Raw genomic sequence first — 12,759 nt, 5'->3', positions numbered from 1 at the left:
GCCGCAGTTTTATTTAGGAGACTCGGTCTCAGCTCCCTGATTCCTGTCCTTGAGTCGGCTTTAAAGCCTGTGTCCTTCTGAGTAACCCCTCCGTCCTCACCACTCTGGCTTTTTCTTTTGAGTTCTGGCACCTGGGGATTTCTCTGTCTTGTGAGCTCAGCTGGGTATTTAAATGTGTTTCTGTCCCGTTGTTCTGTAGCAGCTTCAAATCTGTGTGGGGAAAGGGTTCCACCTTGCTGCAGTTCTGCTTGTTGTTGGGAGGCAACCCTGGCAGAAGAGCCTGCATTGTGGCAAGGATGGCTGGATGGGAGGCAGCCTGGCGCTGCTCTCACTGTCTGTTCCGGGTCCCTGAGGCTGCAGCGGGAGCTGGACCCTGTGATTCAGCGCTATAACACACTCCCAGCAGTTCTGCTGTGCACTCTGCTGCAGACCAGTCAGGCCACTCCAGGGTGTCTCCGAGCTGTAGTTCTGTCCCCTGCACTCAGCAAAATGCAAATATGAAAAAAGAAATATACCCATGATTAGATTATTGTTAATACTACATAGTAATTATTGATTGGTTTAGGGTAAATTATTTGAAAGCTGCGATGCGGTATCCTGTAGAAAGGCAAGTCACACCTTGTATTCTTTTATATGCATTTTCTTTTATATGTATTTTTTATGTATTCTTTTATATGTATTTTCATAAAAATTTGATTGATTTATGTGGTCACTTTAAAGTATTATATTTTCCTGATATGAACATACAGAAAGATATAAAAGTAGAGTGGAATTTTGCCAATTAAATGTTTTAATGTATTTTTAAAAGACATTTTTTTCTGACATTGCTAAAGAAACAAATTTAAATTGTTAAAAAACAACTTTCAGGGGCCGGCGCGGTGGCGCAAGTGGTTAAGTGCGCGCGCTCCGCTCTGGCGGCCCGGGGTTCGCTGGTTCGGATCCCAGGCGCGCACCGACGCACTGCTTGGCAAGCCATGCTGTGGCGGCGTCCCATATAAAGTGGAGGAAGGTGGGCACAGATGTTAGCCCAGGGCCGTCTTCCTCAGCAAAAAAAAAAAAAGAGGAGGATTGGCGGATGTTAGCACAGGGCTGATCTCCTCACAAAAACAAAAACAAAAACACAACTTTCAAGTAGCTTGTAGCTAATCAGAATGTTTTGGGAACATGATGCTTAAGTAGGTGGTGGTGTAGGATTGTCTGTTGCCTTGGCTCTCACTTCTGTCTGTATATTCTTCACCTTGAGCGATCATCTTACCTGCCATCCTACAAACTTAACAGAGGTACTGAAATTGGGCTGTGTGAAATAATCGTCTAGGTATTCCCATCACATTCTCTACACATTTCTATATCGCCATTTACAAAATCGTATTACGGTCCTTCCCTCAAGGGGTTCATGGACTAGTTAGACAGATGTTATTATTGGGCTGTGATGTCTTTAGGGGAAGAACTTGATTCTTCTTTGTAGATGCCGCCCCTTTCCTAACAATATGTGGCACATGGTAGTGACTCAACAAGTGTTTGCTAAATGAATGAATGAGAAAGATTTTAATTAACAGTCAGTACCTTCCCCCAGACACCAAGGAGCCGGTTCAGCTATTGAGAACCATATTTGACACTAAAACTGAGGAAGACAAGCCAAGAGTCGTGGGTTCTCATCCTGGACTTGCCCCTTACAACTGACCTTGAGTAACTCCTTTAACCTTGTGGAGTTTTATTCCTCTCAATGTAAAATATGAAAAGAGATTAAATGAGCTCCAACTTAATTATGGTTCTAAAATGGCAAAATCTTTTTCTTTTTTGACATCTCTCCCTCACTCTTAATCTTCTCCCACCAGACCCAAAGAGAAGAGATCTCAAGTTATCTCAGATTCATATTTTCACCTCTAATAAGTCTCCTGGAAAGCACGTATGTATGTATGCACGATAAAATGTGAATGTGATTTTTTTGTGGCTCTTCCAGGCCTTCTGAACAGAGTGAATTAAAGCTTGTGTGCAGTGAATTTGAAAGGTCTGAGCTGAGCAGTGACATGGATGTTAGAAACTGGTGTATACAGGAAAACCCTGGGGAAATGTGTAAAACAGACGCTGGCATTGGAAGCAGCTTACCTGCTGCACAGGGAGAGGCAGGTACGTAACCACGGTGAGCTGTGAGTGGTGCTTCTGTTGGAATTTTTGTTTCCTCCAGGAAGTATCCAGTGTGAGAGAGATGGCATCTTGATGAGAGTATCACTGTACAGACAACTTAGCTTACTGAAGCCCGAACAGAAAGCTGTCAGGATGAGACCAGAAAGCTAAGATTCTTCTGAGCCTAGGCAGGCCTCTGGTGTTGCCCCCTCCTATCTCCCACCTCCCCCAAAATCTGGCTGTTCTCAACTATCCTCATGCAGATTGCTGAAGGAACAGTGGGTGTTTGCTCTAGGTAGGACTCCCTTGGTGAAAGAGGGGGTAGGGAAGAGCCAGGGGAGAACAGCGGCTGTTCTCACACACCTGAGCCAGGTAGTTCCAGCTGGAGGCAGTTGTCCCACCCAAGGACTGCTGGGCGATGTCCCAGGGAGTGAGAGGTAGAGGCACCCAATGCTAGGTCCAGGCTAGGGCGGAAGACAGTGGGAGGGAAAAGGGCCTCTGAAGTTGTCTGTACATGTAGCTACCGAGTGGGTGTAGTTGTAATCCTTCCAGCCGACACCCACATTCCTACACATGTGCCCACGTCAGCACACACAGGCCGGCAGAGTTAACAGATTTCTATCTCCGTCCACTTGTCCATTCCCTTGACACATGTGTTGCTTCTTGGTCTTATTGGAGGTTCTTCCTACCTACACATAAATAATACTTTGACGCTCTTAGTGGATATCTTAATAAAAGAGGGGGAGAAATGACCTACAAATCTCCAGTCCAGTAGAGTAGCCTCGATTTTCTTGAGAAATATTTGGTGTTTTCAAAACCATTTCTAGATCCAGGTTATCATTGGTATTGTCTAGCCCCAAACAAGTTTACTTGCCCATCCCATAGGCAGAGTAGTATAGGACGACAGAGCTCACCCCCAACTGTTTCTTAAGGTCCCATTGTTAGTTTCAGTTAGCTGCTTCTCTCGAGATGAGCGGAGGTAGCGGACCCTGAAGTTGAACCTCGCCCTCTTCATATTTTGCCTCTCTCCTTTTATTAGTAACGACATCAAGTTGAAAATGGTGAAACCTGACTTCTCTGCGAGGGGTCAACTCTTCTCTCTTCCTTCCTGCAGAGGGTTACTACCAGAAGCCGGGGAAGAAGTGTGTGGAGAAGTCATGCTCAGACTCCAGCTCGGACTGTGGCAGCTCCTCGGGCAGCGTGCGGGCCAGCCGGGGCAGCTGGGGCAGCTGGAGCAGCACCAGCTCCGACGGGGACAAGAAGCCCGTGGCAGGCGCTCCGCACTTTCTGCCAGCCGGTGAGTCCTGAGAATACACCGTGGCCCTCCTTTCTGCCCTCCCTGCGTACCCAGTATAAGACCTAGATCTGCCTCCCAGAGCCCGGAGCACAGAGAGGGCTGCGGATTTGAGTACTGACTTTGATTTGGATTTCATTTATTTCCTTTTTCTTTCCTCCTCCTTTCTCTTCATCATCATCATCATATTATTATTATTTTTGTTTTAGTGTCTATCTTTGAAACAGTTCAGAGCTTCCACATTTATTTTTTCGCTTGTACATTTTCTCATTGCAGTAGAATATACATAACACAAAATTTACTGTTTTAACCATTTTTTTTTTTTTGAGGAAGTTTGGCCCTACGCTAACATCTGTTGCCAGTCTGCCTCTTTTTCTTTTTTTTTTCCCCTCCCCAAGCCCCACCACATAGTTATATATCCTAGTTGTAGGTCCTTTTAGTTCTTCTATGTGGGACGCCGCCTCAGCATGGCTTGATGAGTGGTGAGTAGGTCTGCGCCCAGGATCCGAACCGGCGAACCCCGGGCCGCCGAAGCAGAGCACGTGAGCTTAACAGCTACACCACCGGCCTGGTGCCTCTTAACCGTTTTTAAGTGTATGGTTCAGTGACATTGAGTACATTTGTGTTGTTGTGCAAACAGTACTGCCATCCGTTTCCAGGACTTTTTCATCATCCCAAACAGAAACTCTGTATGTATTAAACAGTAGCTCTCCATTTCCCCTTCCTGCAGCCCCGGGAACAGGCCCTCTGTTCTACTGTCTGTTTCTATGAATTTGACTGCTCTAGTGTCTGAGATAAGTGGAATCACACAATATTTGTCCTCTTGTGACTGGCTTATTTCGCTTAGTATAGTGTTTTCAGGGTTCATCCATGTTGTAACATGTCAGGATTTCCTTCCTTTTTAAGGCTGAGTAATAATCCATTATAAGTATATGCTGCATTTTGCTCGTCCACTCATCTGTTGATAGACACTTGGGTTGTTTCCACCTTTTGGCTGTTGTAAATATGCTGCTAATGAACATTGGTCCTCTCTTACTTTTGAGAAATTTAAAGATACAAGAAAGATCAAAGAAGCATTTCTATTTCTATCACCTGGAATTAACAACTCTTAATTTTGTCATATTTGCCTTCAGGTTTTTTTTTTTTTAAGAAATAATACTTTATAGTCTGTTCCACTTCCCTCTCCTCGAGAGAATCACTGTCCACTGACATGAACTTGGCGTGTTTTATTTTAGTCCATATTGTGTTTTACATTCACATATTCATCAACAAAATATAGAATTGTTTTTAACTTACATAAAGGAAATCATACTTCAATGTAGCATTCTGTGTCTTGCTTTTTCCACTCAGCATTGTTTTTTATAGCTCCGTGTCTACATAAAGAGGTAATTCATTGCTTTTCACTGTTAAATTTAACACGGTAAACACTTCACCTTCGTATAAGGACAAGGCAGTGAGATGGGAAGTTCACCTTTGTGACGCTGTGCGCTCATCAGGCAGGCCCACTCTCTGCCCCAACGGCCGCGAGAGGGCAGGTGTCCCTGTGCCCCTCGGAGGTGTGAGGACCTGGGCTCAGAGCGGTTTGTGGCTTGTTCCACCAGTTTGCTCAGGATAGCTCAGACCTGAGCCCATGTCTCCTTCCCCAGAGCCCAGCACTCTTCCCTGTGCATCTCCCGCCTCCTTACGGGCCACTCTGTGATGTTCGTGAGCAGAGAGAATTCCTCTCAGCAACCTCTCAGTTGTCCTCTTTTCTTTCTTCTACCGACAATGATACCTATAAAAAAAGGTCTTGTCTGAGAGACAAGGGCACTAATAACCATAAAAACCTAGACAGAGCACCCACATGTGACTTGAGTCCGTGTTTCTCAGCCTTTTTTTCATTATCGGCCCCTCCCTTGGGCACCTTTTAGACATTGTTTGCCTAATGACCCCCATAAAATTTCAATATCGCTGCTGCACACTGAGGATCTGTTTATTACTGTGGACTGTGACTTATACAGTCATGCATCGCTTAACCACGGGGAAACGTTCTGAGAAATGCGTCGTTAGGTGATTTTGTCCACTGTGCAAACATTGTAGAGTATATTTACACACACCTAGATGGTACAGCCTCCTACACACCCAGGTTATATGGTACTAATCTTATGGGACCACCGTCATATATGCGGTCCATCGTGGACCGAAATGTCGTTATGTGCCACCTGCCTGTACATAAATGATAAGATATTTTCAATTCCCAAGCAACAGACCTACCTCCTCTTGGGGACAGTATTGCCAGTGTTGAGAATGGACTTAGATGAAAGCAGGCGTGCGGCATTTTGTTTGATAACAGGAATGGTTTTCTTGCCCAGAGGAAGCTTGGTTTTCACAGTGTATACCCGGCACAGCCCCATCCACCACTGAAGGCAAAGTTTGCCTGATGATGCTAACACGAGATTTTTTAAAATGGGCACTTAACATTAACAAAAAACAGAAATGCAGCTTTGGCTTGAGGGGGAAGGCCAACAGTAGAAGAATGATAAAAACTATTGATGGCCTTGCTGTACAGCGGCAGAGTGTGCAGCCTTTAAGTTGTATTTGAAAGTTACATAATATCAGGAAAATGTCCCCAAAATAAATAATGGTATAAAGACAAAAAGGACAAAGTATATGAAAGTTGATCCCAATTTTATACATATACATATACATATATATGTACCTAAAGAGATATTGTAAGGAGATATACCTAAATGTTGATAATGGTAGTATGATTGCAGGTGACATATTTTTCTTCTTTAAACTTCTGCTTATTTTTATAGATTTCCTACCATGAACATATGTTACTTTTAATAAAAACTAGTCCATTTATATAGTTAAATTTCTTTTATCAGAAAAATCCCTCTTGAAAAGTTACATAATATTAATGGTTTAATCCTTTTCTCCATCATTAAAACATTAATCCAAAATTCATAAATTTAAATGATGTTTTATTAAGTTTTCAATGAGAAGATAAATTATAAAAGGCTTTTTAAGAGTTAAATTACTAAATGCGTGAATATTAGTTTAAAGTGAAAAGTATATCACTCGTTAGGGATTAATGATATTAACAATCTGTATTTTAATACAGAATGTATACAGTTGAATTGTGCTTATAAAACCTTACGATAAGTTTTTTGTTTTTGTGCAGGAGACAATGTTTCGCAAAATGCCTTTCCTTCAGAAACTCCCATCTCTTTGAACCTTTCGCATAACATCTGCAATCCCACGTAAGTTTTTAGTTTTCCAGTTTTTACAATATGTTCTATGTGCTTTTTTTTTTTTTCAGTGTTTCTTCTTTGTACTTGGTTCTGCAGGTTAAAATATGAAAATCTTTTAAGGATGCGAGAAAGTAAAATCTGGTTTTACTAATAATTCAGAAAGCAGGATCCTTCCAAGTAAACCTGGTTCATGTGGGAGTGTCTCTTGTATTGCTGGTTCTCTCAGTGATCCAGCCACATTAGAAAATACCTCGTTCCTGAAATTAGAAAGAAGGAACAGGAATTGTTATAAAGATGGGACTCATCTACCCTTTGCTAGGTCTTGAAATAAAACTGAGCACTGATGATTTAGAAAGTTTTGCAGGAACCTAGTAGATACGCGCACGATTACAATTCGGCTGTGTGATGATCAGACGAAATAAACGAGTTATCTTTTATTGAGTGAGAGAGGAGGAGGAGGAGGAGCAAGAAGGAGAGGGTTTCAGGGAGAGAAATGAATTAGGTTTCTTAGGCACCAGCTGCTTTGTGAGAGGACAACAGGAAGAAATTAAACTTAAATTGGTGAATTTATGAAGAAGGAAACTCAGCTGTGGGACAAGGAAAGCTCTATCTGAACTGTTTTTGTTAGGGGTAGAAAGTAACCTAGAGATTAAGAATGGCTGCTAGCTGGTGGTAGGCAGATTTGAAACCACAGATGATCTTAGTTGCCTTAGTGAAAAGTTTTGTTGTTTGTTAAAGGAAGACTTTGCTGGATCTTGGGAATTTAATATTCCTCAACCCTTTTCTGGCTGTGTACCTGTATGTCTCTAGTATCTATATGTTTCTTGGCGGAGGAATTCATGTAAAAAGTCAATCAGACTTGGTTAACAAATTCAGTATTTCCTTGTATAGAAAAAAATCAATAGATGCTCTTTTTCTTGATTTCCCCACAGAGTCGTGAATAACCTCCCACAATATGCAGAACCTCCCTGTCCCAGCCTTCCCGCCGGGCCTGCTGTGGAAGAAGATAAAGGTGAGGGCATTACTCTTGTTCTAAATACCAGCCAGATGTACCATGCTACATTGCTGGCCGGGGAGCTCGAGAAGATAAGCAGGTTGGGTGGCGCTGGGCCCTTTCCCCGGTGCCCTCTTTTCCAAGCGTGTCACTGGGCTTTCGTGCATTAGGAAGCCGCCTGCCCTCTGGACGGGCGTCCCTGGGAGCCTCTGACTTCGGCTGCCCCCTCTTCTGACACTGAGCTCCCTCCTTGTAGCCGAGGCACAGGTGCCCTTGGCCCCAGTACAGTGTAGGGCCCCTTTACAGCGGCTACCACTGGGTTCAGTTCACCTGGGCTGAGATGACAGGACGATAGAGAAGGCAGTGGTGAGGCCTGGTTGGAGAGTGTGCCAGAGGTGAGGGTCTGGCACCTTAGCCAATTTCCTCTTTCCCTCCCCTCTCCACTTCCTCCCCCACCTCCCCTTGTCCTCGAAGCCCATTGGCCCACCCTCAGCAGCCTGGTGTCAGCCTCCCTCCTGCACCAGGCCTGAGACCAGAGCTGAGCTCCTGCCAGGCGGGGGAGGACAGCGGCCCAGGAGTGTGGAAATGGGTGTGGGTCCGAAGGAAACCCACTCCCGCCTGGGGTCTCTCTGTGAGAGGTTAACTCCAGTCCTCCCGCATTTTTCCTCTCCATTTCTCCTCTGTACCTTTCTTTCCCTTGTCTTGTGTCTCCTGTTTTCTTCTAGTGCCTCCTTCCTACCTAATTAGGGTCAGGACTTGCAGCAAGATAAGCCTGATTTCACTGTCCACCAGCTCTAATACGCATCCTTGCTTTTGCTTATATAGATTATGCTGGATTTAAAGGCTACTCTACATGTTGGAGCAGTTTTACTTCAAAAGCATAAGGTTTCTGTGCTGTTCTTTGGTTACATTTTGGATTTGCTGTCAAATTATCAATGGAAATAAATTATTCTTGAATCGGATCCAATTACTAGTCCATTAAAATAAGTGTTTTCAATGAAAAAATCTTGTATTCAGTAATTTGCTGAGACCAGATTTGGGGGAGGTTTAGATGGTACTATGTTTTTTCTTTGAGGTAATAGAGGAGAGAGAGGATTTAATTAGTGGTGGGGAAAAATTGAAACTGTGTCAAAACAGATACACCTTAACATGTTCTTCTGTCTTTGTTTTTGTCAATTGGAGAATTATATGTCATCTGCTGTCTTGATGCGTGTTTCGTGCATGTGTCTCAAGAGCCTTTTACCTTGTCTGTGTCAATAATCTGCAGGTTCTTTTTGATCACCTGTTACAATCCTCGGTTAGGTCTTAAGTCACTAGAGAAACAGATCTTGTTCACAGTGACTGTCTGCAGAGCACTGGTCCCGTCCCCTTTGGGCTGTCCCTCCCCTCCCTTGTATGCATGCTGTCTGTCTTGCCCAGCTGCAGTTCCCTGATCCCTTGGTACCCTCACTTCCTTTCTCCCTTCACTGTATTCACCTCTAAAAACCACAGTCATGGTTTGGCCCGGTTCTTCAGCTTCTCTGCCTGTTCCTGTGCAGATGAGTGAGGCTGGAGAACGTGTGACACGCACACACACGCTGCCGGGCCGCTCTGTGAATTCACGACCACTAGCTTCACGTGGGCCCAACTGCTGCATTTCTCTGCTCCCTTCATCCTCCCACGCTCCTCCTCTGTGCCCACACTTCCAGTGCCTTCTGCCTCATTCTCTTAGTTGATCTTGCTTCCTGTTTTACTGGGAAAGAGAGAAGCATTTCAAGACCTTCAGAAAGCTCCCACTGCCCCATCTACCTGCTACCACTGTCTCTGCTCCCCTCCTGTTGCAACCTGTTGCATTGTCAGTGCAACTGTCCTCTCCAAGGACATTGTTTCAGCACACTTCCATCATCAATTTTTCTCTAATGGGTCATTCCCATCAGCATACAAATATACTGTAATACTTCCCATCTTTAAAAAAACAACAATAGGGCCAGCCACAGTGGCCTAGTGGTTAAGCAGCATGCTCTCCTTCAGCGGCCCAGGTTCGGTTCCCGGGCACGGACCTATACCACTTGTCTATCAGTGGCCATGCTGTGGCAGCATCCCACATACAAAATAGAGGAAGATTGGCATAGATGTTAGCTCAGGGTAAATCTTCCTCAGCAAAAAAAAAAAAAAAAAAAAAACCCAACAACAGCCAAACCCTCTCTCTTGACCCACGTGTCTAGCTACTGCTCTGCTTCTCTCTTTGGGGTAACTCCTTAGAAGAGTTGTTGGTGCTTGCTGATGGAAATTCCTTTCCTCCTGTTCTCCCTTGAAACAGCTGTAATCTGGCTGTGCCCCACCACTCTCCTGAAACAGTGTCTGCAGGGGCACCGGTGACTTCCACTTCATGTCGTCCCATGCTCAGTTCTGTCTTTGGTCTCCATGTTGACCTATTTCAGACCCAAGGCGTTCAGTTCTGGCTGGTAAACCTTAGGGCTCCCAGTTCAGTTCCTCCTCCTCTCCCTCTCCTCTCAAGCTGCCGGAGCACTGTCCTGGTGAAGCCAGGCCTTGTGCTTGTCTCTGCACACCCCCTTAGTAGTCGTCCCCACCTGTGAAGCTTAAGTCTCACCCGTACCCTGACACTCCCACATTTGTATCTTCAGCCTGGGCCTCTCTCCTGAACTCCAGTATCTTATAGCCAACTGCCATTTGACATCTTTTTACTTGGGGATGCAAGAGGTGTCCCAAACTGAGTGCTCAGTCTTCTCCTTCAGACCTGCTCCTCGTGCCGTCTTCCCATCTAGTCTTTGTTGCTGCTCAGGCCAAAAATCTAGGTGTCATCCTTGACTTTTTTTTTCTTGTCTCCCACATGTGATCTGTTGTCTTACTTTATTAGCCTTCTTTATACCTTCCAAATATATCCAGAATCTGATAACTTCTCCCCACCTCCACCATAATTACCCTGGTCCAGGCCATCATTACTTCTCCCTTGGGTTATCACAATAACTTCCTAACAGGTTTCCCTGCTTCTGCTCTCACCTCACCTTACTGCCTGTTTTTCTTAATTTTCTTTTTTTTAATTGAGATATAATTGACATATAACATTATATTAGTTTCAGGTGTACAACATAATGATTCAATATATGTATATATTGTGAAATGATCACCACGTTTAGTTAACATTTGTCACCACCTTACCGTCTGTTTTTAACACAGCCAGAGTGATGGTGTTAAACATAAGTCAGATCACATCATTGTCAAGAACAGGGAAGGGTCTGAGAGGTTTACCCTACTTATAAGCTACGACGTTAGCCTGCCACCATTTTGTAGATGCTGGCAGAAGACAAGACACTCCTGGGTCAAGGACAGAGGACGTTTAGCATAGCAAGTGGCATCAGCATTGGCATATTTACATCAGGTCCCCTTGCCCCCAGTCCCATGGGGGCGATGCAGATGTCCACCTGCACCTGCAGTGGTTGCAGTATGGGAAAGGAACCCTGAGCTTAGGGAACCCAAGTCTTTTATAATAGGCAGGAGACATTATCTTTATTATGTTGGACATTAAACAGACTTGCCCTTTGCTTCATAGGGATAGCCTATCTCTATCTTCTGAAGCTTTGCTTAGCAAACATTTTTGGAAAGAGAAGTCAGAACATAGGAAGCCAATGCTTTTGCTCACAAGAAGTGCAGAAACGTGAGAGGCCCATAGAAAAATTGTCTCACAACAATATACACACCCCTCGTTTCTATATAATGTTGGCTCCTGGTTGATTTTTTCATGAGAACATCACTCCATAAGTGGTTCTTGATTAAACTGACTGATAGAAGTGGGGACCACATCCATTAATCTGGCTCATACAGCATTTAATTATGGCTACTCTCAACAGAATTCCAAGTGGCAGGATGGAGCCACTATGCAGTATTGACCTCAACCATGCCCCACAGAGTTCCAGAACTAACCAGCTGAACAAGTCCCATAAACCACCAAGTCTACCTTAGATGGCCGGGTGGCTTTCTCCTCACATTTCGGTGTTGACCTCTCCACTTGGCCAGAAGCGTTACTCCAGCTCCAGCAGGGTGTGTTAGTAATGGCGTAGACTACACTTTGGCCCGCAGGAGAAAGTCTAGGGCAGTTCTGTCATCCACCACAACCCTGGCCAGTGAGTTGAGGCTGACCTGAATGCCTTCCAGGGCCAAGGTGGTGTCTTGGATCACTTCAGCTAATTTCAGCAGACAAATTTCATACCAGCTTTTCTAAATGGATGGTTTCCTCATAGTGATTACTGCCCATAGGACGTGCATGAACAAGTTTTCTTTCTAGGAAGCTCGCCTGTATAACCAAGGGTAGCCTCATCTTTGAGACATCTCCATAGGCATGTGAAAGCTACGTGATCTCTTGGTAGTGTTTCTTTAAAGACTTGAAGATCTCTTCTGACAACCCCTGAGGTGCAAGTCTCCAGGTTCACGGGAGGGAGCAAGTTACTGCAGCGCTGCCACACAAAAAGTGCAGTCCTGGGGGCTCACCTGCTGCCGTGGACAGCAAGTGTTGTTGACAGTTGTTGAGCTCCCCCCAAGTGGGACCTGCATCAGTCGGGGGGTGCAGGTTGGCATTGGAGACATTGCCAATGTCTGCCAAGTTTGCTTAATGTCGCCAGTGTGGCTTGGCTGGCTGGTAAACCTTTGAGTTCCCAATTCAATTCAAATATTGAGTCTAGTCTTTCTGTGTGGGGAGATACTTGCTGCATGCAGATGGCCCAGCCTGTCCCTGACGGGCCCAGCCAGTGGCATCCATCCATCCCTCCCACAAATGACTGAGCAATAGCTATGGCTGTGAAGGTGGGGGACAACCAGAGGTGCTGACAGGTGGTTTGCATGGGAAGTGCACGAGCCAGGCCATCCCCTGGAAAGGTTAAGCGGGGAGTGATCAAATTGAGTTCAGAACTATATGGCAGGTATTGGCAGACCCAGCAGTCAGTCAGATTTAAGGCACTTACACGGTTTGGGAGAGCCTTACCAGGACATTTTCCCTCCTGAGGAAGGCTCCAGGACAGTTCTGAAAAACCAGGATTGTTGATGTCCCTCTGAGCCCCATGCCTCCTGGGGTCTATAGTGTTGCCTTCCCAGGTGCTGAGGTTGTTGTCCTCCACTGC

General features: G+C 44.9%; 1 protein-coding gene across 4 annotated transcripts in view; it reads left to right on the top strand.

Annotated features, from left to right (window-relative positions):
• TMEM131L (transmembrane 131 like) overlaps positions 1–12,759 on the top strand; it is a 158,907-nt gene that overhangs the window by 141,218 nt on the left and 4,930 nt on the right. For all 4 annotated transcript variants that reach the window (XM_087437511.1, XM_087437508.1, XM_087437509.1 and 1 more), the window contains exons 28-31: positions 1,961–2,127; positions 3,239–3,421; positions 6,585–6,663; positions 7,587–7,666. In XM_087437511.1, the coding sequence (XP_087293637.1) occupies positions 1,961–2,127; positions 3,239–3,421; positions 6,585–6,663; positions 7,587–7,666 (509 nt within the window). The remainder of the gene's footprint in view (positions 1–1,960; positions 2,128–3,238; positions 3,422–6,584; positions 6,664–7,586; positions 7,667–12,759) is intronic.

The sequence above is a fragment of the Ceratotherium simum genome, chromosome 12 (assembly GCF_057802395.1).
Source record: "Ceratotherium simum simum isolate JZ-2026a chromosome 12, ASM5780239v1, whole genome shotgun sequence".
Taxonomy (NCBI): Eukaryota; Metazoa; Chordata; class Mammalia; order Perissodactyla; family Rhinocerotidae; genus Ceratotherium; species Ceratotherium simum.
The sequence above is the reverse complement of the archived record's forward strand: the minus strand, read 5'-3'. Positions and strand labels throughout refer to the sequence as shown.